This window comes from Coregonus clupeaformis, unplaced genomic scaffold (genome assembly GCF_020615455.1).
Source record: "Coregonus clupeaformis isolate EN_2021a unplaced genomic scaffold, ASM2061545v1 scaf0001, whole genome shotgun sequence".
In the NCBI taxonomy this organism is placed as follows: domain Eukaryota; kingdom Metazoa; phylum Chordata; class Actinopteri; order Salmoniformes; family Salmonidae; genus Coregonus; species Coregonus clupeaformis.
Genome location: NW_025533456.1, coordinates 3,444,035 through 3,469,463, shown reverse-complemented (window position 1 = coordinate 3,469,463; position 25,429 = coordinate 3,444,035). Strand labels below are relative to the sequence as shown.

Below are 25,429 nucleotides of genomic sequence, written 5' to 3'. Positions count from 1 at the left end.
TTAAGTAAAAGGAAGTAGAAAGTAGTCAAGTTTTAAAATTGCAAATATTTCCAGATATGGGGTGGTCACAGACGATACTGCAGCACTTTTATATGGTAATTCAGTCCAGATTTGCATGGATAGCTTTATCAATTAAAATATAGTTGAAATCAGTTACTCAAGGAGGTAAAATTGGTTACATTCATTCATTAATTTGTTCATTTTCAATCAAAAACAATTTTCAGTAGTTTAAGCACAGAATAATATAACATTTACTTGTTTTATCAGTACAGTTATTACCTCACATTGCCTCCAAAGTTGCTATAATGTCAGACTTCAAACAAAGCAATGGGAGAATGTCTGATAATGTCATCTAACACACGTCTTATTCTATAGAATTCATTGATTTCCCCATAGACTTTTTACTCTACAATGAACATGATAACGATTGTAGATAGAAACTGGGACAACAGCTCTGTCTGCAGCAGACAATCCATTGGAAGTTAGATTGGGTACACGATTGCATAGAACTGCTGCTGTTAACTTTTGATATTGATATTCTGCACCAGTATCAAAGTGTACATTTCCATAAATATTGATTCAAACGTCATACCATTTATATGCCTACTAACTAGGCAGTACACAGTGAGATACACCTGACATTGTATATTTCAAACTCCGGCATTAGATTAAAAAAACTTTAGGGGAGCATTCAGGAAGTCTGTCAACGTTCCAACAAAGTTCCTACAACTTTACCACAACATTGGACTGTGGTGTGTTTAAAACTTAGGGAAGCATTCAGGAAGGAAGAACATTACAATAGGAAGTCTCAAAACCATCCTGACAACGTTCATAAATGCTCAAGGCAACGTTCATGAACATTCTTACATCACAACATTGGGGTGTGGTGTGTCGAATACCGCCACCTTGAAGGAGCTAGGACCACATACACGATACTTCTATATTATACTTCTCTTATATTGATATCTCTTCATTTCTTTCTTTTTATAAATGTTTTGATTGTGTGTATTGTTTTGTATTGTTAGGTATTACTGCACTGTTGGAGCTTGAAACAAGCATTTCGCTGCACCTGCAAATCTGTGTACGCAACCAATAAACTTTGATTTGATTATTTGGCAGTTTACATACCCACACTCAACTCTATCCTCTGGGTCTTCATCCTTCTGTATCATCACTACATTATTTGGTTTGTCAAGGTGTCCTTGTGATTCATACACTCACCTGTACCAAGGCTATAAAGAACAGAAGTACCCACACAATTCACTGTAGTTTCTAATTCGCTCCACTAACTGAAGCTATTCAAAAACAGTATCAATACGGATATAGTAGTACTGTACCCAATATATGCAGTACCAATAAAGTAGCGATTCTATCACGTTCTAGAGAACATAAAATCCCAAAGAACAGTTTCCAAAGACCTCTAGTGTTCTGATGATGATGATGCTTGAGTGATGTCCACAATGACATTCCATTAATGATATTCAACAAGCACCTCTGCTACCCTGTATCCTAAATGGCACCCTATTCCCTATACAGTGCACTACTTTTGACCGGGGACCATGGGCCAGTTATGTGCAGTAGTGCACTATATAGGGAATAGGGTGCCATTTAGCTCTGTCTCAGCGAGTGCTTATTAGAGCCAATCTGAGGGCAAAGTGTTTCATTGATGATAGAAAGGTATTGATACTGTTTGTATTCAGGAGAGGATGTGAGTTTCAGTCTGGATGGGAGGAGATAGAAGGAAAACAAGTGAGATGAGAGACAGAAGCAGATATATAACGAGAGAGAGAGCGAGACAAGCAGCTGTCTCAGTTCCCAGTAGCCCCATCCTTTAGCACTAATCTGTACAAAGGGCCAGAGGCTGGCCTGTCTCCCCGTCCACCCCTCCATCCCCCTGCGAACACATCTGGGTGGACAAGATAAGGCCCCCAAGACACACACACAGAGGAGGGACAAGGGGATGTAGAATGGGTAGCTAGCACATTGGGTGTGTGTTTTTGTCCTGCTGTGCATTTGTTCCCGTTCCATCTCTCTGGATCTCTAACTCTCTCTACATCAGCACATTTAAAAGAGCTTGATCAGTGGTCCGATCACACACACACAGCTTATTAAAACAGGCAAACCAAGCAAAAGAGAGAGAGAGGGACCATTACAAAACCAGTCAAGTCTCCTCCAATTAAAATCTGAGACAAGACAATACAAAAAGCTTTTCCTCAATTTCAACCACAAACCATGAAAACCTGCCATCTTCACACACACACACCACAAATAATCAAAAGTGGAACAAAGAAAATAGCCCTTACGCAAGCCTCAGACAGATTACATGATGTATTCCAGCCATGCCATGGCAGAACTTTCATTTCGTAATACGGAGATTAGAACACAATCATGCCAACGGTTTCAGCAGCTAACCCTGCCTCACACTTCTCCTCCTTTCCGCACCAACCTGTCTCCATATAGGTAGTTTGTCTATATCATACAATGTTTAATGACCACGTCACCATTAGAGCCCCAATGTATATACTGCACCATGGTACACTTTCAAAGGGACTGTAAGAAAAATGAACTGAATTAAGTTTATAGCCCCTATAATATGACCCTTATTTGTTGATAAACTGCTGCTTCGAGATTTCATGGGATAAAAGGCAAATTGATGAGGTGACAGCTGATCAGCATGTTGGTCAGAACGGTAAAGGTGGGAAATATGAGCGTTAAAGACTAAATCCACAAAAAACACTAATCTGTATAATTTAAAGTGTTAAGTAACACTAAATGTGAGAACAATAGTTCCTGTGAACAAATGTTTCATTTTGTCTTTATAATAAGGTTGGTAGCAACGTGAAAATCGTTGTGGAAATCTGTTGCAGCTCAAGTCGACTACAAAACCCACAATGCAATGCTCTATGGGCTGGCTAGCTAGCAAACGTCGCTAGACACAATAACACCAAAGACAATATCAGCATGTGAAGTAGCTAGTTACTGAAACTGTAAAATAGCCTAAACTGCACTATGAATTTAGGAGTCTACAATCTCACCATGTTCAACCTGCAGATCGATGTACCTCGCAGAGTGGAGTCTTACATTCGCAATGGCCATGCAACGGCACCATGCAACGCACCCTGGACTGAAGAGGCAGATAAATAGGAAAAATGTGGTGGACCCTCTTAAATTAAGACATTTCGAGGTAGGAATATTACAAAAACATGATCAATGGCTAATTTGAGAGAAGATAACCTCCCGCGATATGAGATCAAGCCAGTACTGAAATCTGACGTGTATGATAGACGTTTTAGCGATCTAAAAGTCGTATTCCTATTAACTTCCAGTGTAGTGAGAGCGGCTTTATTTCTGCCTGCTTGAACGACAATAGCTCAGATAAACATGAAATTACCCCGGGAATTGATATAACATCACTCAGAGATGAACAAAAACAATACAGTCAAAATGAGTGAATCTGTCCTTTAAGAGTACAGACTGACTCTGGGTCAGTGAGTACAGATAACTTTCTTATGGGGTGGTAGATTGAAGAAGCAAAAGAAACACCCCTCCAGTGGCTCTTTGGTGCGTTCCTTCACATAGTAAGTGTTGAAATGGAAGGACAGCCCTGGGTTATACCATTCAAGATAGATGGAGGGGAACCATAGAAAAACAATTAACAACGTTAAAAATACCTGAGAGAGAGAGAGAAAGGAAGTATGCGAATGAGAGAGGGGCAGAGTAAAGAGAGAAAGAGGGATAAAAAGAAGTACAGAAAGAGGGAAGAAAGAAAATACTATTTGTTCAAAGACATTTCCCCACACCAAATTACATTCAGTTACATCATAGTTGAATATAAAATGGAGAATCAGGTACTAATCACCCACTTTGATTGGGCAGAAAAAAGGGGCGAATACAGTATTTCTCATTAGTGAGGAGAAGAGCAGAAACCCTTAGGGTACACCGTGTAATTTTATGGGAGCAGCAAGCAGCAGACTTTCTTCATTCTAAAGCGGTTCTTTCTTTTCTTTGTAGCACCAGCTAAAAGAACATCTCCTTAGGGCAAACTCATAAAAGAGCAACGGTCTCCGTGGTAACAACTCAACAAGCCTTTTTCCTGTGATGAGGCCTCTTTATGACATCACTCACTACTAAATAGATAGAAGAGTGTTGGTTTCTCTATCCTAGGGCTCTCTAGGGCCAGCCTCCTGCTCCTGGTAGTGTGCAGTGTGTAAAGGTGTTTTTGGTAGTATTTTTGTTCAGCAGCGTCGTTAGCACTCGTTAGCGTTAGAATCATTGTCGTTAGCCTCCAGGAGGTGGTGGTATAGGAGAGTAGCGAGGCTCTGCAGTGTTTCGCCTCTAGAGCCATCCTAGTTGACTCGCCATATTCTGGCTCGCCGTTTTACATGTGTTTTGAAGAGCGTGTGTGTGTCGCCATCACACCACACTAGACGAGGCCCTCAGGTCAGTAGAATTTGCCATCGATGCGGAAGTGTGGCCTCGTGACATCATCGGGGTTGAGAAAAACAGAAATCGACTTCCCGGGGTTCTCTGTCACCAGCTGCTGCAGCCTGGCAGCCAGCTTGTCGTCCGAGGGTGAGATGATGCCGCTGGCCAGGTACCCGTGCCTCGGCGACCCTCCATGCCCGTTGGTAGCGCCCGCCGCTTCCCTCTTCAGCTGGCCCGCCTGTCTGGCCTGGTCCAGGGCCACCTGGAGGTGCTCAGTCGGGTCAGACCGGACATGGGCCAGCTTCCGGGCCACCAGCAGGGCTTGGCTGTCCGACAGGTGCTCCAGCATGTTGCATTGGGGCAGAAAGTAGTTGGGACAGTTCTTACCCAGGATGCAGTGGGCCAGATCATCCAGGAGGCCCAGGAGGAGGCGGGCGGGGGTGTCTGGGTCGGGCGAAGAGAGGTAGGCGGGCGGTAGGCGGTCACAGGCCCAGAAGAGGAGGGTGCGGAGGTGGTAGGGGCTGAGGCCAGTGCGGGGGCGAGCCAGGAGGCGGGAGAGGACAGCCTTGGCAGCCTGGAAGGCCTGGGCCATGGGGAACGGGATGCACTTCTTCAGCTGCACCTGGAGACAGACATGGCAGGAGGGAGACAAAGATATGGCAGCCAGGTCAGACTGAATTGAATTAAATAGACTTCATTAATCTCACGAGGGGTAATTGGATTTGTCACCAGCATGACACATACAGCATCAACATACAGTACACATGCATGCACCAGAGACAAAGCCCTGATGGATGTTATAGTGAAGCTAAATATTAGTTGAGCCATTTCCAACGGTATTTAAAGACAGTTAAGAACCATACTACTTTCATATTTAAAGTTCAAAATGTTTCACCTGTAAGTGTCACGTTTCAACTGTAAGTGAACCTGTACTTCCGGTTAGTTAAGCATCAGTTTCTATTTAACGGTAAAGTCAGAGACGCACAAAGTCAACATCAGAATAGGACAGACTTCGGCAACAACTAAGAGTATGACACAGAAGGCTAAAACTAGCATGTTGTAGTAGCATGAAGCGCACCCGTGGACATGCGCAAATACTCTTGGTGAGTGCATCGAGCTTATCTGCAATTCATTCAGCTGCTTGTGGCGATTACATATTGCTGAGTTTCAGTTTCACAAATTAGGCAAGCTAGCCATTTTGTCCAGCAGAAATCCCATGCCCAATCTAACTATATAGAGTTGAAGTCGGAAGTTTACATACACCTTAGCCAAATACATTTAAACGCATTCCTGAAATTTAACCCTAGTAAACATTCCCTGTTTTAGGTCAGTTAGGATCACCACATTATTTTAAGAATGTGAAATGTCAGAATAATAGTAGAGAAAATGATTTATTTCAGCTTTTATTTCTTTCACCACATTCCCAGTGGGTCAGAAGTTTACATACACTCAATTAGTATTGGGTAGCATTGCCTTTAAATTGTTTAACTTGGGTCAAATGTTTCGGGTAGCCTTCCACAAGCTTCCCACAATAAGTTGGGTGAATTTTGGCCCATTCCTCCTGACAGAGCTGGTGTAACCGAGTCAGGTTTGTAGGCCTCATTGTTCGCACACGCTTTTTCAGTTCCGCCCACAAACTTTCTATAGGATTGAGGTCAGGGCTTTGTGATGGCAACTCCAATACCTTGACTTTGTTGTCCTTAAGCCATTTTGCCACAACTTTGGAAGTATGCTTGGGGTCATTGTCCATTTGGAAGACCCATTTGCAACCAAGCTTTAACTTCCTGACTGATGTCTTGAGATGTTGCTTCAATATATCCACATCATTTTCCTTCCTCATGATGCCATCTATTTTGTGAAGTGCACCAGTCCCTCCAGCAGCAAAGCACCCCCACAGCATGATGCTGCCACCCCCGTGCTTCACGGTTGGGATGGTGTTCTTCGGCTTGCAAGCAACCCCCTTTTTCCTCCAAACATAACGATGGTCATTATGGCCAAACAGTTCTATTTTTATTTCATCAGAGCAGAGGACATTTCTCCAAAAAGTATGATCTTTGTCCCCATGTGCAGTTGCAAACCGTAGTCTGGCTTTTTTATGGCGGTTTTGGAGCAGTGGCTTCTTCCTTGCTGAGCGGCCTTTCAGGTTATGTCGATATAGGAGTCGTTTTACTGTGGATATATATAGTTTTGTACCGGTTTCCTCCAGCATCTTCACAAGGTCCTTTGCTGTTGTTCTGGGATTGATTTGCACTTTTCACACCAAAGTATGTTAATCTCTAGGAGACAGAACGAGTCTCCTTCCTGAGTGGTATGACGGCTGCGAGGTCCCATGGTGTTCATACTTGCGTACTATTGTTTGTACAGATGAACGTGGTACCTTCAGGCGTTTGGAAATTGCTCCCAAAGATGAACCAGACTTGTGGAGGTCTACAATTTTTTTGCTGAGGTCTTGGCTGATTTCTTTTGATTTTCCCATGATGTTAAGCAAAGAGGGACTGAGTTTGAAGGTAGGCCTTGAAATACATCCACAGGTACACCTCCAATTGACTCAAATTATGTTAATTAGCCTATCAGAAGCTTCTAATGCCATGACATCATTTTCTGGAATTTTCCAAGCTGTTTAAAAGGCACAGTCAACTTAGCGTATGTAAACTTCTGACCCACTGGAATTGTGATACAGTGAATTATAAGTGAAATAATCTGTCTGTAAACAATTGTTGGAAACATTACTTGTGTCATGCACAAAGTAGAAGTCCTAACCGACTAACAACACATTTGTGGAGTGGTTGAAAAACAAGTTTTAATGACTCCAACCTATGTGTCTGTAAACTTCCCACTTCAACTGTAGCTATTCAAAAGAAGCAGCTACCCGATGGTTAACTAGCCAACTAGAATGTGCCGCTAGCTACCCACCTCGCTGCGTGAGAAGGCAAGCCTCCACTCCCGGTCGGGCCTCCCCCCCAGCGGAGCCGGGCAGGGCAGCAGGTAGAACCCAGCGATGGCCTCTTCTTCCGTGATCTTCCCGTCCCAGAAGTGGTTGGCCGTCAGCCAGCCCTGGGCCACCGCTGGCCAGCCCCGGAAGGACACCACTGGCAGCAGGTCATAGAGCACCCGGCTAGAGCCCGCCTGGAGGATGAGGGTGGTCAGGGGCCCGTTGCGTTCCAGCCTCTCCGGGATGGGGATGCCTCTCTTGGGGGAACGCCTCAGCTCGTCCACCGCCTCACCCACCACCCCCCAGAACCAGTCAGCCACCAGCACCGGGGAGAAGTAGCAGCCATCCAGAGACTGGTGGGGCGACTGGAATCAAATACAAATCAAACTTTATTTAAAGCGCATTTAAAATCAATGCAACACACTTTAGAGTAAAACACAATAAAAAAAGACAGTAAAACACAGTAAAACTCAAAGCAACAAAAGAGAAGAAAACACATTACGTAGAGGGAGGTGGGGACGTCACCAGAGGCTTTGTGACCCATTTCCCTTTTCTCTTCCTCCTCATCATCCTCGGGGGGTAACTCTGTCTCCTCCTGGCAGCAGATCCTCCACCTTGCCAGGGTGTTGGGGTCGCAGAGCCGCAGGGAGAGCCAGGAGTGGCAGGGGGCCGACTGGCGCATGTCCAGAGTGACCGGCTGGTTGAGATTAGAAGAAACAATACTTTATAATACTTTTTCCTGAGACAATACTAGTATTTGTTTTGCATCAAACTTCATATGACATAATATAGAAAAGTTCCAAAAGGGGACACAGTAAAAACATCACAACACACACAACTTAATTATACGTTTCCCATCCCATCCGTATTGCACCAACCTGGTTGCGGTCGTGCAGCTTGAGGGCGGGCACCAAGAGGGTGAAGTCCAGGTCGAAGTCAGCCCCCTTGGCGTAGTCCCCCAGCTCCTCTGGGTTGAGGTCCAGGACGCCCTCCCTGGCACCCCCAGAAAGGAGCAGGTACTCATTGGCCACCGGGAGACGCTTGTCCACATTCTGTACTAGGCCTGGAGGAAGAAACACACACAAACAAGCATGATATGAAATTCTAAAAGCAGACACTTGAGCAGTTCTGCTTGGTTACAAGCCAATTCAATGCAGACATTCATGAAGTATTCATGAAATAGTGCAGTAGTGATATTGACAAAAGTAAATGTGACCCATTTCAGAAAGCTATGTGCACTACTTCACAGGAGAGGCATTTGAACGTAAACATAGATATTTTTAATCAAAATGAGTTTTTTTTTGTTGAAGAAATGCCTTCTGGAACATGTGAACTTTCATGTGCCTTAATAACAAATGTGTATGTCATCTGTAAATACAAATAGAATTGTTATATTACGAGCCTAGTTGGTTTAGCCAAGGTAAAAGTCCGGAACCTTCCCGCTATCCATGATTGGCTGAGATAATGGGTGGGCTGGACATGCCAAGACATGAGTTTGGATTGGTCTGTCATGTACCATGCTTCTGTCTATAACATGAACTGCTCAGTATGTGTAAATAATCCTTGCTACCATGTTTCTTTTATTTTTATATGGAGAACTGCAAAAGTGTTGCTCCTGCTCTCAACAACATCGCTGCCCTGAATTTAGCAGGCGCTATAGACAATGGTCAGTGGGAAAAAGTTGTGATGACTACCTTCTGGAGGTTGATAGTGCCATGCTGACTGAAAATTTATCAGACTATAAGGAAATCCCCGATTTTTTATTTTTATAATTGAACCAGACATTGTAGAGTTTTCTGATGACAGTGATGGGGAAGAAACGGTTATGGTTAATTGTTTAGCTAGCTAGCTAACTTACAAATAATATTACCACAGTCTTTTTTACATGTATCTCAGAAATCTATTTGCATTGCTAATCATAGCCTAATGTTAGCTAGCTAACATTGAACTTAGTTGGTTAGCTTTAGCTACCTGCAGATTCATACTACAGCATTTCATCCATGGTGTCCATTGCTTGTGTTTCTTGGCCCAAGCAAGTCTCTTCTTATTATTGGTGTCCTTTAGTAGTGGTTTCTTTGCAGCAATTCGACCATGAAGTCATGATTCACACAGTCTCCTCTGAACAGTTGATGTTGAGATGTGTCTGTTACTTGAACTCTGGGAAGCATTTATTTGGGCTGAAATTTCTGAGGCTGGTAACTCTAATGAACTTATCCTCTGCAGCAGAGGTAACTCTGGGTCTTCCTTTCCTGTGGCGGTCCTCATGAGAGCCAGTTTCATCATAGTTCTTGATGGTTTTTGCGACTGCACTTGAAGAAACTTTCAAAGTTCTTGACATTTTCTGGATTGACTGACCATGTCATAAAGTAATGATGGACTGTCGTTTCTCTTTGCATATTTGAGCTGTTCTTGCCATAATATGGACTTGATCTTCTGTATACCACCCCTACCTTGTCACAACACAACACAACTGATTGGCTCAAACGCATTAAGAAGGAAATACATTTCAGGCACACCTGTTAATTGAAATGCATTCCAGGTGACTACCTCATGAAGCTGATTGAGAGAATGCCAAGAGTGTGCAAAGCTGTCACCAAGGCAAAGGGTGGCTACTTTGAAAAATCTCAAATATATTTTGATTTGTTTAACACTTTTTTGGTTACTACATGATTCCATATGTGTTATTTCATAGTTTTGATGTCTTCCCTATTATTCCACAATGTAGAAAATAGTTTTAAAAAATAAAGAAAAACCCTTGAATGAGTAGGTGTGTCCAAACTTTTAACTGATACTGCATATAAATGCGAAGCAGGCACACGTCTTTCACTGACCTGTGTAAAGACAGACTGACAGGGATGTGACAATTGACATTTCTCTAATGTTATTTTGTTGTTGTTTGCAGGTGCACTATCCTTCTGGCATTATGCAGCCAGGTCCAATCTACTTTTTAACTCCTCGCAAGTGTGGCTTCTTTGGTGTATGCTGTGAAGGAATACCACAACAAGTCAACTACTTGATTGATGAAGGCATGTCATCCAGCAAAGGCAGCAGCGCAGGCATCAACTACTTCACCAACTACGGAGTTGGGGAAACACGTGTGGACCTGAATTGTGATAACTGCAGTGGCCAAAACAAGAACAAGTTTGTGCTCTGGTATTGTGCCTGACAGACCATGCACAAGCTCCACCACAGTCTGGACCTTCACTTCCTGATCACAGGCCACACCATGTTTGACCCCGACTGGTGCTTCGGCCTCTTAAAGCAGCGCTTCAGAAAGACCAGAGTGAACACAGAGATTGCTGGTGTGGTGAAGGACATCACTGTGACAGGGGTCAACATCCCACAGCTGGTTGGACTGGAGGATGGTACGGTGCTGGTGGAAAGCTATGGCTGGCAACAACACCCGACTCCATACTTCAGGCCGCTGCCACAGATCAAGCAGTACCAGCACTTATGGTGAATATCATTTTCATTTAATTGTATGAGGTTATTCTTCTTATCTAAACTCGGGAGGTGAATTGATGTTAAGGTTGTAATTTCTTATCTATTGTTTTGTCTATTTTCCTGTTTTACACCTTTGATGCTCTGGAGTCTGGTGTTGTTGTCGCCAAGGAGTGTTTGGACTCAGTCGGACCAGGTTTCAGCTGCTGCGCAACGCTGACGTCCTTCCTCCCATAGATGGTCTGCCTGTACAAGCACCACCTGGATCAGACAACTAGACAAACTTATCTCTTTCAGAAGAACAGGGAGTTTTGCGACAAATAGGGCATGAACATCACATGCCCTGCACCAAAGTAAAGGGCAGGACAGAAACAGGCTCTCCGAATATAGATTCCCCTGTTCATGTGTGGTGTGGACGGACCAGATCATCACTGGGGGAAAGTTCCCAGTCATCCGGATTATCTGCAGTGCCTCTATGCACATTCACGACTCTCTCCTAACACACGCCATACGTTGCTGCTACAATTTTTATTTTTATTTTTAATCCTGCTACTCAGCCACTTTACCCCTGATTGTATGCATACAGTATAACTACTTCATCTATCACTGATATCGTTATTGATATTGTGCTTGTACATACTGTATATTATTGTGCTTGTACATACTGTATATTATTGTGCGTGTACATACTGTATATTATTGTGCGTGTACATACTGTATATTATTGTGCTTGTACATACTGTATATTATTGTGCGTGTACATACTGTATATTATTGTGCGTGTACATACTGTATATTATTGTGCTTGTACATACTGTATATTATTGTGCTTGTACATACTGTATATTATTGTGCTTGTACATACTGTATATTATTGTGCTTGTACATACTGTATATTATTTTGTTCTTTCTCTACTGGCATGAACACTTTGTTCTTTTTTTAAAATAGTGATACTTTCTATTTTTGATATTGCTACTATGCAAGTAATCATTTCACTGTACCGTTTACATCCTGTGCATGTGACAAATAAACGTTGATTGTATTTTGTGTGTGTTTACCAGAGACGGTAATGGGAAGAACAACATGACCTGCACCAAAGTCAGATTAGGATACAGGCCAAGGACTAGATAAAGTGTAATTTTACTACTACTTTTTGCTACTACTTTCACCACTTTTAGTCTTGAAATCTTTGGTTGTTTACTACACTACCTTACTCTGTTTAGCACATGGCCTCACATGTGAATTCTTAAAGAGATGGGTGGGGCTAAGGCTTAAGACGGAGTGAACGATGCTGAATGGGTGTAGACAAAGAACTGTAAAAACTTAACCAAAACCTTTTCAAGGGCCATTTATTAAAAGTGGGGTTTCAAGTTTATCAACTTTCAAAGCAGAATACTTTCCCATTGTTCCTCAACTGCAGTGTATGATATACCATTTTGTAGCTCTGAGTCTGTATTCAAATGTTACTACATAAGACTGAAAAGAGGTGCTGGGTCATATGAGGTCCACACAGCTCCCTCCGTGACTGTGGTGAATGGTTATGTTATTCTCCACACTAGCTGGTCGTCCTCAACCAACACTGGCTTTCCACTCCTAGAGGGGGTCTTTACTGAATACAGCCTGACTGACTGTGCAAACAGCAAGAGATCAGACAGGGGGGAATAGGAGTGGGAGAATAGAATAGGAAAAATGTAAAGCCTCATTCATCAGATGACAACTGAAGTGCAACACTATTTGGCAAGCAGCCACACAAGTAAATAAGCTAACAATGAAAAAGCAAGGTATTTTTTTGCAAAAACAATGAATCCATAGCCATCATATTTCTAATGTTTATCATAGAAAGAATGTAGCCAGCTACATTTCCTAATGTTTTGCTTAAAGTTCATCTTGCATTTTACAGGACAAAGTCTGCTACACTGAGAAAAGTAGCTCCACATCAGTCAGAGCGCTGTCTGCAGATAGAATGCCTGTTGGTGAATTCTCACCTGCGTGGAGAAGTGCAACTGAAGCACAACATTAGTCTGATACAGAGCAGAAATTACAATAAGAAGCATTTTAGATCTGCATTTTGAAAACACAGCAAGATATTTCTTATGCGTTTTATAAGTGAGTGAAAAACACAATTCTGCATTAACGCGACCCCTGGTTACATTGTTTACAGCGAATACAAATGTTGGAAGGTCGCAGCTTCCTAATGGGAGTTAACGGGAGGTTTAGAATGTTGAATAAATCCCATTAAAGTGGATGAAGTTGGATAAAAGTTTAATAGTTAACCCTTTAGGCCCCAATAGAATTATAGAATGCGGATAGCCAGAGGCACGCTCCAACACTCAGACATCATTTACAAATTAAGCATGTGTTTAGTGAGTCCGTCAGATCAGAGGCAGTAGGGATGACCAGGGATGTTCTCTTGATACAGTGGGGGAAAAAAGTATTTAGTCAGCCACCAATTGTGCAAGTTCTCCCACTTAAAAAGATGAGAGAGGCCTGTAATTTTCATCATAGGTACACGTCAATTATGACAGACAAAATGAGAAGAAGAAAAATCCAGAAAATCACATTGTAGGATTTGTAATTAATTAATTTGTTAATTATGGTGGAAAATAAGTATTTGGTCAATAACAAAAGTTTCTCAATACTTTGTTATATACCCTTTGTTGGCAATGACACAGGTCAAACGTTTTCTGTAAGTCTTCACAAGGTTTTCACACACTGTTGCTGGTATTTTGGCCCATTCCTCCATGCAGATCTCCTCTAGAGCAGTGATGTTTTGGGGCTGTCGCTGGGCAACACAGACTTTCAACTCCCTCCAAAGATGTTCTATGGGGTTGAGATCTGGAGACTGGCTAGGCCACTCCAGGACCTTGAAATGCTTCTTACGAAGCCACTCCTTCGTTGCCCGGGCGGTGTGTTTGGGATCATTGTCATGCTGAAAGACCCAGCCACGTTTCATCTTCAATGCCCTTGCTGATGGAAGGAGGTTTTCACTCAAAATCTCACGATACATGGCCCCATTCATTCTTTCCTTTACACGGATCAGTCGTCCTGGTCCCTTTGCAGAAAAACAGCATGTTTCCACCCCCATGCTTCACAGTAGGTATGGTGTTCTTTGGATGCAACTCAGCATTCTTTGTCCTCCAAACACGACGAGTTGAGTTTTTACCAAAAAGTTCTATTTTGGTTTCATCTGACCATATGACATTCTCCCAATCCTCTTCTGGATCATCCAAATGCACTCTAGCAAACTTCAGACGGGCCTGGACATGTACTGGCTTAAGCAGGGGGACACGTCTGGCACTGCAGGATTTGAGTCCCTGGCGGCGTAGTGTGTTACTGATGGTAGGCTTTGTTACTTTGGTCCCAGCTCTCTGCAGGTCATTCACTAGGTCCCCCCCGTGTGGTTCTGGGATTTTTGCTCACCGTTCTTGTGATCATTTTGACCCCACGGGGTGAGATCTTGCGTGGAGACCCAGATCGAGGGAGATTATCAGTGGTCTTGTATGTCTTCCATTTCCTAATAATTGCTCCCACAGTTGATTTCTTCAAACCAAGCTGCTTACCTATTGCAGATTCAGTCTTCCCAGCCTGGTACAGGTCTACAATTTTGTTTCTGGTGTCCTTTGACAGCTCTTTGGTCTTGGCCATAGTGGAGTTTGGAGTGTGACTGTTTGAGGTTGTGGACAGGTGTCTTTTATACTGATAACAAGTTCAAACAGGTGCCATTAATACAGGTAACGAGTGGAGGACAGAGGAGCCTCTTAAAGAAGAAGTTACAAGGTCTGTGAGAGCCAGAAATCTTGCTTGTTTGTAGGTGACCAAATACTTATTTTCCACCATCATTTGCAAATAAATTCATAAAAAAATCCTACAATGTGATTTTCTGGATTTTTTTTCTCTCAATTTGTCTGTCATAGTTGACGTGTACCTATGATGAAAATTACAGGCCTCTCTCATCTTTTTAAGTGGGAGAACTTGCACAATTGGTGGCTGACTAAATACTTTTTCCCCCCACTGTATTATTGTTATAAAAACAAGGCAGTTTGTGGCCGCTATAGTAATTTAAAGAAAGGCTGTTGATGGGCCTCTATGGCTTCTAATGGGTTATTAATAAAGTTGTATACAAGCACACTATTCCAGACCAGTCTACACGTTCTAATGTTTGAATGGCGTTTCTGGCTTAAACAGTGCAAGAGGATTAGCATTGTAAAGAAAAATAACTACACTGAACAAAAATATAAAACGCAACATGTAAAGTGTTAGTCCCATGTTTCATGAGCTGAAATAAAAGATCCCAGAATTGTTAAATACGCACAAAAAGCTTAATTCTCTCAAGTTTTGTGCACAAATTTATCCTTTGCCAAGATAATCCATCCACATGACAGGTGTGGCATATCAAGAAGCTGATTAAACAGCATGATCATTAGACAGGTGCACCTTGTGCTAGGGACAATAAAAGGCCACTCTAAAATGTGTAGTTTTGTCACACAACACAATGCCACAGATGTCTCAAGTTTTGAGGGAGCGTGCAATTGGCATGCTTACTGCAGGAATGTCCACAAGAGCTGTTGCCAGATAATTGAATGTTAATGTCTCTACCGTAAGCCGCCTCCAACTTTGTTTTAGAGAATTTGACAGTACGTCCAACCGGCCTCACAACCGCAGACCACGTGTAACCACGTCAGCCCAGGACCTCCAGATCTGGCTTCTTCACCTGTGGGATCGTCTGAGACCAGGCACCCAGACAGCTGATGAAACTGAGGAGTATTTATGTCTGTAATAAAGCCCTTTTGTGGAGAAATACTCATTCTGATTGGCTGGGCCTGGCTCCCAAGTGGATGGGCCTATTTCCAGTCATGTGAAATCCATAGATTAGGGCCTAATGAATTTATTTCAATTGACTGATTTCCTTATATGAACTTTAACTCTGTAAAATCGTTGAAATTGTTGCATTTATATTTTTGTTCAGTATAATACGGCAGCCAATCAAGTACATAGCTGTGTTCTCAAGTCCAGGCAGGCAGGACCTCTATGCTCCAGTCAAACACGTACACAGACAAAATATTTTCACACGCAGGGCTAAGACCTAGAGATGCCTGCCAGGCTGTCACCTTTGACCTGGAAATACACCCATATGTGTGTTAGGTGTGTGTGTATGTGTGCGTGTGAAGCGTGTCTGAGCATGTCTACATTATGTGTGTATTACTGCCAGAAAAGGAGATCATGAGCACAGAGAAAGAGAGAGGGGAAGAAAGCGTGTAAAGCATACAGTGCACCAAGCAATAATCAGATAGAGAAATCAAATGTCAGTTCCTCCCAAAAATGTAGAGAAGCAAAGTACAGCTGAGGGGAGAGAACATATCTTCCAGACAGACAAGGGCAGGAACTTCCTCTGATTTGGTTTGTTTCTCTACAGTTTATCAATTGGGTCAAATGGGGAGCAGAGATATCTTTCTTATCTCTCCAGTAGCTAGTGTGGTGCTCAGAGAGGAGAGGGAAACACACACACACAGAGACACACACACAGAGACAGAGAGACTCTCTCTCCATTAATGAGGCCCTGGATGTTAGTCGGTTTGACCCAGAGGAGATGTGAGGCTGTTCCAGAGAACACAATCTACATTTTAATCCCAGTCCCATAGGCCACTTGCTGTCTCCTTTGCGCATACACACATACAGGAAAACCATGATGTACATGGAAACACACAAGTCTACACACAAAGGTTGTGGCCAACAGCTTAGCTTACATCATTTATGTGAGGCCCAATAAAGCTTGGTTGAGAAACACTACAGTAAGGACCACACTAGCCTAGTTTTGAACACTAAAAAGCCCCTTTCTGTGTTTGAGGGAGTACTAGAATTAATTAATCCATTTTTCATTCAAAACAGCCCGAGTGTGATGCACCCAGCTAACTGGGAGGTCAATCATAGCGGATCTCATTTCCATAGAGCCACTCTGGGAACCGTGACAATAAGCACTGGAGAGCTGCCCAAGATTGCCATCACACACACATCAGGGTGTGTAATGTATGCAGTGATGAAAACACACACACTTAAAAGACAATACTGGAAATGTCACACTGACAAACCCCCCATAACGGACAGGGCAGAGAGATGGAAACCTTTGCATCACCATTCAAAGTGTGTTGCCATGTTCAGATTCACAGTAGCGTAGCCTATATGGTGCTAAAGTATAAACATAGTAATGTAATTCTGGGGGAAATGGGATTCCTCCATATACTTTGAGAAGATGGGAGGATGGATGGAAAAGAGAGCTATAAAAGGTTAAAGGATAGAGCAAAGCCAGTGGTTAGATGCCAGTATCACAAAGAGATACAGGCCAAACAACTACCAATAAATGAAAAAAAAGGTGAGAGGAGAGAGGGATTTAGAGTAAAAGAGAGGAGAGAGGGATGTAGTCGTCCCATCCCGGAGGACCTTAGCCCTAGGACCATGCCTCAGGACTACCTGGCCTGATGACTCCTTGCTGTCCCCAGTCCACCTGGTCGTGCTGCTGCTCCAGTTTCCACTCTTCTGCCTGCGGCTATGGAACCCTGACCTGTTCACCGGATGTGCTACCTTGTCCCAGACCTGCTGTTTTCAACTCTCTCTCTCTCTCTCTACCGCAACCTCTAAATGCCCGGCTATGAAAAGCCAAGTGACGTTTACTCCTGATGTACTGACCTGTTGCAACCTCTACAACCACTGTGATTATTATTTGACCCTGCTGGTCATCTATGAACGTTTGAACATCTTGGAGAAAAATCTGGCCTTAATGGCCATGTACTGTTATAATCTCCACCCGGCACAGCCAGAAGGGGACTGGCCACCCCTCAGAGCCTGGTTCCTCTCTAGGTTTCTTCCTTTCTAGGGAGTTTTTCCTAGCCACCGTGCTTCTACAACTGCATTGCTTGCTGCTTGGGGTTTTAGGCTGGGTTTCTGTATAGCACTTTGTGACATCTGCTGATGTAAAAAGGGCTTTATAAATCTTAAATAAATTTAATTGATTAATTGATTGAGGAGAGAGGTATGTAGAGTCAAAGGGAGAAAGCGTAAGAGTTGCTGTGTAAATACATCAACTCCAATGGAAAAGTTGGGATTCCAGACAGTAGGCCTTAGCTATAACAAAAAGACAGGCCAAACCATCCAATAAATCGTAAAACACAGATCCCTCCAACAGAGAGCGTTTCACCAATTCAATTACCATTGAGCACTTTCTCTCTGCTTTAAACCCAGAGTCTTTTAAAAATGTCAACGATTAGCCCATGAAAGGCATTATCAGCCATCTAAAGAGAATGTGCTTTCAGACTCAGAGAGACGGATTAACACACAAGTCGTTTTTGTGTCGGTGATAGGTGGGTTCTGCTGTGTGTGTGTTGCTCCCTGCCGACTTCTGTGTTTATGAATTCTCATCAAGCCCAAAGATTAGCCTATATTTTAAAATAGGCCTTGCTCATTCTTGAAATAAACCAAAGAGGGAGAATTTGTTCCCATTTTATCCGATTGGGTGTAATGTCTAGGATTGCCCTTTTGAAGCTGAAGAGGATCAAAGGCTATCTATCTAACAACACTGGTCAGCATAACCAAGGTTATTGAAAGATGTGTGTGTGTGTGTGTGTGTGTAATCCATTGAGTGCTGTAGTGCAGAGTTAAACAGAGCGATGGATCGTGTTCAGGGACCAATCTATGACGTCAGATTTGGCAATTAGAAAGCTGAACACATTTTGTTATGACTAAGATATGTCCCTTTGGCTTTTCACACGAGGTAAATGTCAAATTGCTTTCCATGTAATGTACATTAAAAGTGATTCACTAAATGGAGGGAGAGAGAGAACAGAGAGAAAGCCCAGAGAGCGAGACCAGAGAGGGAGAGAGTAATGTATATCTTGCCTGTAGCAGTTCAATCATACGACAGTACTCGCTTGGTTAATTATCAGTCTTTAGTTAATGAGTTGTAACCTTCCTGCTGCCCATACAACCATACACCAGAGATGGGGGGGGGGGGGTCGTATGGATAGGGTCGCGACACACACACAGAGCAGGGCTGACTTACGCCTCGTTATTTGTTTTTGTGTCTCTGAGTCGGCTGAATGTGAAATGGAGATCCCTCCTTTTTTCTCTCCCCTCTCCTCCTCTCTGGCCTTCTTTGTGTTTGAATTAAAATGACTTTAAAGCCGTATAAAACATAGGCTTGTTTAATGAGCTCTGTGGGGAAGGCGAAGGAGAGGTCACCCGTAGTCGGAGTTCAGAGGCACATATGAAAAAAATTGAATGTGCAAATCTAAAGCTATCTCCCAAATGGCAACCTATTCCTAATCTAGTGCACTACTTTTGATCAGGGCCAAAAGGCCACTAAACTGGGAGTAGGGAGCCATTTGGGACACAATGTGGGGGCTAAAGATGGGGAGGGAACCTGTGGTGATAAAATAATTATGTCATTAGTTTGAGTTTCTTCCTTTATTATTTCCTCTCCATTTCTTTTTGAAGGGCAGGAAAAAGATTGAACATGGATACTCAGTGAAGGAAGCACTACTGGAGGGCAATTCCACACTGACGGAATTACGCTGAGACTTTAAAATGTATGCCAAACAAAATCGATTGATTTCAAAGTTTAACAAAACGTTACAACTCTATGCACAAGGACTACTTTTTGTAATTTACACAGAAAATTAGTCAAAAACACATTTACTTGAAGAACAGTGCAAATGCAAAGTTTGGTAATGACTGATTACGGCACCAACAGCACAAACCGTCATTCTGTTACGAAACTTTACATCTGCACTGTTAAAGTAAATGTGTTTTTGTCAAATGTTCTTTTATTTAAAAAAAAACATTTTAAAGTGAAGAATCTGAGTCTCAGCGTAATTCCGTTACTGTGGAATTGCCATAGAGCTAAACAGTAGTTGTTTACTGGGTTCAGCAAAGAACCAGTGACCTAAAAATGTGCTCTTGAATAGTCACAACTTCTATCACCGTCATCATTATCAGCACTATTCTGACTATGACCACACTTGTTCTATTTGGTCTGCCAAGGGGGGACTTCAAAACATTTACATTTACTAAACCCATCAGTCTACGCCCTGTCTAAGCCGGGTGGGGGGGTTCTACTAAGCTATATGGAATTGTTTTAAGAAGGTCATACCAAGGATCATTTAGCTATTTGATTTAGAATTTTAAGACCCCTTGAAGTATAAAAAATATATATATTTGATGAAAAAAATGTTTTGGCCTTACTGCGATTAGCCCATACAAACGCATTGAATAACAGATTCACTACATGGAACAACAGATAGTCCCCAAAAACTATTAAAAGGACGTTTGTTCTGAAGTGTCTCTCCTATGTCTGAGAGACATAAGAAAGATAAGATATATCTTTATTTTTATTTTTTACATGTATTTAACCCAATATTTTTGGTACTAAACAGTCTCCCTATATACTTCCATGAATTATTTTCAACTGGTACTGGGGGACCTTCAGTCGAGTCTTGTGAGGCCTGTCCTGTTCATGAGAGTCTCATCTTTCCATGGAGGGGTCAGAAGAGGCCAAACTGTTCGGACGCTACAGACGATTTTGTGAGAAGACCGATTTGTGATGCATCATGGTCTGACAAACATCGCTATGATTGAGACGCATCCAAGGCAAAAAAACAGATACAGTGCATTCAGAAAGTATTCAGACCCCTTGACTTTTTCCACATTATGTTACGTTACATCCTTATCCAACAAATCTACACACAAAAACAGGCTTTTAGACATTTTTGCAAATTTATAAAAAAATTAAAACTGAAATATCACATTTACCTAAGTATTCAGACCCTTTACTCAGTACTTTGTTGAAGCAACTTTGGCAGCGATTACAGCCTCGACTCTCCTTGGTTATGACGCTACAAGCTTGGCACACCTGTATTTGGGGGGTTTCTCCCATTCTTCTCCGCAGATCCTCTCAAGCTCGGTCAGGTTGGATGGGGAGCGTCGCTGCACAGCTATTTTCAGGTCTCTCCAGAGATGTTCGATCGGGTTCAAGTCCGGGCTCTGGCTGGGCCATTCAAGGACATTCAGAGACTTGTCCCGAAGCCACTCCTGCGTTGTCTTGCTTTGGGCCGTTGTCCTGTTGGTGAACCTTCACCCCAGTCTGAGGTCCTGAGCGCTCTGGAGCAGGTTTTCAACAAGGATCTCTCTGTACGTTCATCTTTCCCTCGATCCTGACTAGTCTCCCAGTCCCTGCTGCTGAAAAACATCCCCACAGCATGATGCTGCCACCACCATGTTTCACCGTAGGGATGGTGCCAGGTTTCCTCCAGACGTGACGCTTGGCATTCAGGCCAAAGTGTTCAATCTTGGTTTCATCCGACCAGAGAATCTTGTTTCTCATGGTCTGAGAGTCTTTTAGGTGCCTTTTGGCAAACTCCAAGTGGACTGTCATGAGCCTTTTACGGAGGGGGTTTAAGCTACACCTCTACAATACTAAGATATATTATCTAACTGTAAATAAGATCAATTACTTGTGGTATACAGACATGTCGTTAGACCAAGTATAAACCAGCCTTTGGTCATTATTCTACATTCCTGCATTCCCACGACCCATTTGTCCTGTGGGAATACTAGAGCCATTTGTTTCCACAGGCATGCTATAGGCTAGCCCAACACCGTTTACTGAGGAGCTACCGGGTAAATAAGTGGCTTTTCCTTCCTTGGATCTGTCAGACTGTGGCTCTGTTTCACTGTGTGGTGCAATGCATCTCCTCCTCTCCTCTCTCTTCTCTTCTCCCTCTCTGTCAGCACTGAATTCCCACTGGGGAGCCTCCTGCTTCTCAAACTAGGCTAGAGAAAACTTTTAAAAAGACCCAACTAGAAAAGAAAGTCAAAAACACGCACCTCACATGCACACAGATACCGTCATGCAGACATGTAGGCTGCGTTTACACAGGCAGCCTAATTCTGATCTTTTCACTAATTGGAATTTAGCCCAATCAGATCAGCTCAGAAAAAGATGTGATTGGTAAAGAAATATTTAAGTGGAAAAAATTTAATTAATTTAAAAAATAGGGGAGAGGTAGGGAAAGGGGGGGGGGGTGCACCGTGAGGGCAGGGGAAGTCATTCAATTGGAGTAGAGGGTTAACTGTTTGTGAGTGAGAGCGCAAAATGGTCAAGAGAGAGCTATCTCACAGATGAGGGAGGACGGGAAACCATGAGGCTTGTTTTTTTTTTTCCAACAGTAATTAAAAAGTACTAATGACAAACATTGTATTAACGTTCCTTACACATGCTTCTCGATCACCCGGTTTAGGATGATAATAGGCACAGATTACTGTTTTTCTGGGGGTTCTCAATGATGTCCAAATTGAGAGAGCGAGTGAAGAGAGAAAGAGGGAGAAGAGAAGAGAGAGAGAGTGAAAGAGAGAGAGGAAAAGAGGACGCTAGGCTATCTAGTGCAGAGGCTGAGAGGCAGAGCGATACAGGAGGGTTGGCTGTAAACTAATCCAATATTTGACTGGATTAGAAGAAGGGGCTGTTATGCTATTTTAGGGCAAACAATACTCACTGCCAATCGTGGCTCCTATTCACAGCTATTGTTACAGGGGGATGGACATGAAGTGGACTTAGTGCCAGTTAGCTTGTGTGTATTAGTCTCCCGAGTGGCGCAGTGGTCTAAGGCACTGCATTGCAGTGCTAGCTGTGCCACTAGAGATCCTGGTTCGAATCCAGGCTCTGTCGTAGCCGGCCGCGACCGGGAGACCCATGGGGCGGCGCGCAATTGGCCCAGCGTCGTCCAGGGTAGGGGAGGGAATGGCCGGCAGGGATGTAGCTCAGTAGATAGAGCATGGCGTTTGCAACGCCTGGGTTGTGGGTTCAGGGGGTATGAAAAAAAAATAATAATAATATGTATGCACTAACTGTAAGTCGCTCTGGATAAGAGCGTCTGCTAAATGACTAAAATGTCAAATGTATTGTGCTTCCCTATCAAGCTGCACATGATCCACAAACAGGCACGATGGGGGGAATAAGCAAAACAGAGAGACAGAAAAAGAGATGGAGGGATGGAGCAATAAAACAGAAGGAAGTGAAATAGAGGAGAAGGAGGACATGCGGCTCAAGAGATAGAAAACGCAGGGAGGGATCCCGGCCAAAGGGGCTTTGGTTTCAGTTGCATTGGGACAGGCAGGGAGAGAGGAGAGGAACAGAGAGGGAGAGGGAAGAGTGCCACCTATCGGACAAAGAACCTCACTTCACCTGGCTGATAAGCATATTAGGACCTTGATCTATGACACAGAAAATAAACACAGCTGAGCCACCACCCTTTTTTCCATCTGTACTTATCTACATCCACATTACTCACAGCACGCTTTCATCAAGCACACAATAGGCCTCAGTCAAACATACGTGAGTCTTACATACTGTATATGGCATTAATGGACCCGGTATAAGCAATGTTTTACACTATCAGGTTCTGTGTCCACCTACATTCAGCTTGCCCGTTACTATGAGCCGTATGCAGCATGTTGAAGATGAAGTCATTAGCTGTTATAATATTAATAATGCTGTATAATAATGATGTTATATTTAAGCAATAAGGCCCGGGGGGGTGTGGTATATGGCCAGTATACCACGGCTAAGGGCTGTTCTTACGCAAGACGCAACGCGGAGTGCCTGGATACAGCCCTTAGCCGTGGTATATTGGCCGATTATTAACTGGTTACCAACGTCATTAGAAGAGTCAAAAGTAATGTTTTGTCATACCCATGGTATACGGTTTGATATACCACTGCTTTCAGCCAATCAGCATTCAGGGCTTGAACCACCCAGTTTATAATGCTGTCTATATCAGTAGTGAATCAAACATATCATATTAACCCAAATGTAATAGCATATATAATATCCTGCCTGTGGGCAAGTCTTACCCAGCATGTTGAAGATGAAGTCTTTGGCCGTGTGGACCTCCAAGGCCAGATGGTCCCCAAAGTCCCCCTGCTCCAGTGTGACCAGCTCAGACACCTGGGCCGACAGCTGCTCCAGTGTGGCCCCTGACCGGAAGTCCACCTCAGAGGCCTTCTTCACCGGGGCCGGGGACCGGGGGGCCACCGCACTCATCAGGGTCTCCATGGTGAGTCACACCCTATGGATGTGAGGGAGGGAGGGGCAGACATGTGTCAGGAATGTTTATCATGGAGGGGAGAGGACAGTTGTTTGCATATTGTGTGTGATAGGCAAACAAAGTGAATTGTAAACTTTGTTATTGCACTCCCAGTCCTAGCACTGACTACTAGCTAACTGGAATTCTGAGGGCATGATACCAGGAACTTGGAGGGTTGTGAATCATTGTTATGATTATGAATCACACACATTGATTATTAGCTAATCATAACTATTTTACCTAGCTAGCTAACTAATGTTAGACTAAGTGTGTTATTGTTTTGATCTGTTAATCCACAGTAAACGCAGACCTCAAATGAACATCAAAATTCACATTAATCTGAAAGCCACCTTGTGTTTTGAAAAGTACACTACTTATAGTCAAGCAGTGACAGCATGTCCTCAAAACTAGGTCAATTAGCTAGCTAGCTAGTTAGCATGCTAATTAGCTGGAAAAGTTATGAGTCTAACGTTAGCCAGTTACTTAGCTAGCTAGCTAGAAAGCAAGTTAACTGCAAATCTTGATACAACAGCAACATATACATAACAGTTTAGACTTCCCAACTAGTTCCGATTATTCGGAGAGGACACCAGAGTCGATTTTCGATAATAAGTTAGCTAGCTAGCCGGCTGGCGTGTTACCCGCACAGGTGGGGATAAGTGCACCAACACAGCTGAGCTAGCAAGCGAGACAGTGACTCTTTCACACACCGCAGCGTTGTATTATTTCAATGCATAAATATACATTTGAACAAGCACACACACCCTTAGCCACAGGTCTGGTGAAGTTTCTTTGTTATCTTCCAGGCTTACTGTTTTGGTCTTTATATTGAAATCCGATTTCTTCCACCGTCATTTCCAACAAGTCCTCAGCGCCACATTCCCCCGGAAATCACCGCCCTCATGAGAATCTTGGGATTAGTAGTGTGTGTAATGTAGCTCCCCAAAACTACAAAGCTGATTTGTAGGCTATGATTAAAGGTGTGTCCCTCTGTAGCCTACTGCAGAGTTTCCCAATGCTCGGTCCTGCCACCTCACCCCTCCCCCGGGTGCACGTTCTGGTCAGAGATTGGATAGGGTGCTATGATTATCAAATATTTTGGAGTCTAATGCAATTAAAAATAAATCTAATGCAATTAAAAATAAAGATTATTGTTTCCCAATAAAACATTGTGGCTATCATGATTATGAAGCATTCGCTTGCAATTAATAGGACTATAATAATTTACATGATATGCTAAATAAAGCTTCCACACAGCTGACGTGAGGTGACACCTCTACTCATCTGCAGAACAAGGGGGCGAGATGGAGCCTGAACCAGCCCTCTGCTTTTAAAAGACAGGCTCCCCTTGCAGAACGAGATGCTCTGCCTCTGACAGCTTCTAAACTCTTTCCTCTCCTCCTTGCCCTTTTTCTTCAGAAGGGGAGAGATTCGCAGTGATCAAAAGATCTTCAAACCATTGCCAGTTTCCCCTCCATCACCCCATCTTTGCTGGTGTCA

General features: G+C 43.1%; 1 protein-coding gene across 2 annotated transcripts; it reads right to left on the bottom strand.

The window, feature by feature from the left end:
- Positions 1–2,902: 2,902 nt before the first annotated feature.
- LOC121554735 (protein MB21D2) lies at positions 2,903–25,065 on the bottom strand. Of its 2 annotated transcripts, none has more exons than XM_041868459.1 (6): positions 24,694–25,065; positions 23,697–23,911; positions 8,236–8,420; positions 7,860–8,054; positions 7,339–7,722; positions 2,903–5,047 (listed from the first exon to the last, which is right to left on the bottom strand). In XM_041868459.1, the coding sequence occupies exons 2-6, from the start codon at positions 23,896–23,898 to the stop codon at positions 4,442–4,444; spliced, it is 1,572 nt and encodes a 523-aa protein (XP_041724393.1). In that variant the 5' UTR covers positions 23,899–23,911; positions 24,694–25,065; the 3' UTR covers positions 2,903–4,441. The 2 variants fall into 2 exon arrangements, with proteins under 2 accessions (XP_041724393.1, XP_041724395.1); XM_041868461.1 differs by having other exon boundaries at positions 24,742–25,065.
- Between the last annotated feature and the right edge of the window lie 364 nt (positions 25,066–25,429).

Excerpts from the sequence above, each read along its gene's own strand:
- LOC121554735 (XM_041868459.1), bottom strand. The coding sequence starts at position 23,898 with ATGGAGACCCTGATGAGTGCGGTGGCCCCCCGGTCCCCGGCCCCGGTG. Across the intron at positions 8,421-23,696 it reads CTTCATCTTCAACATGCTGG|GCCTAGTACAGAATGTGGAC; the intron begins GTAAGACTTGCC and ends TTCTTCCTCCAG. Across the intron at positions 7,723-7,859 it reads ACGTCCCCACCTCCCTCTAC|TCGCCCCACCAGTCTCTGGA; the intron begins GTAATGTGTTTT and ends ATTTGATTCCAG.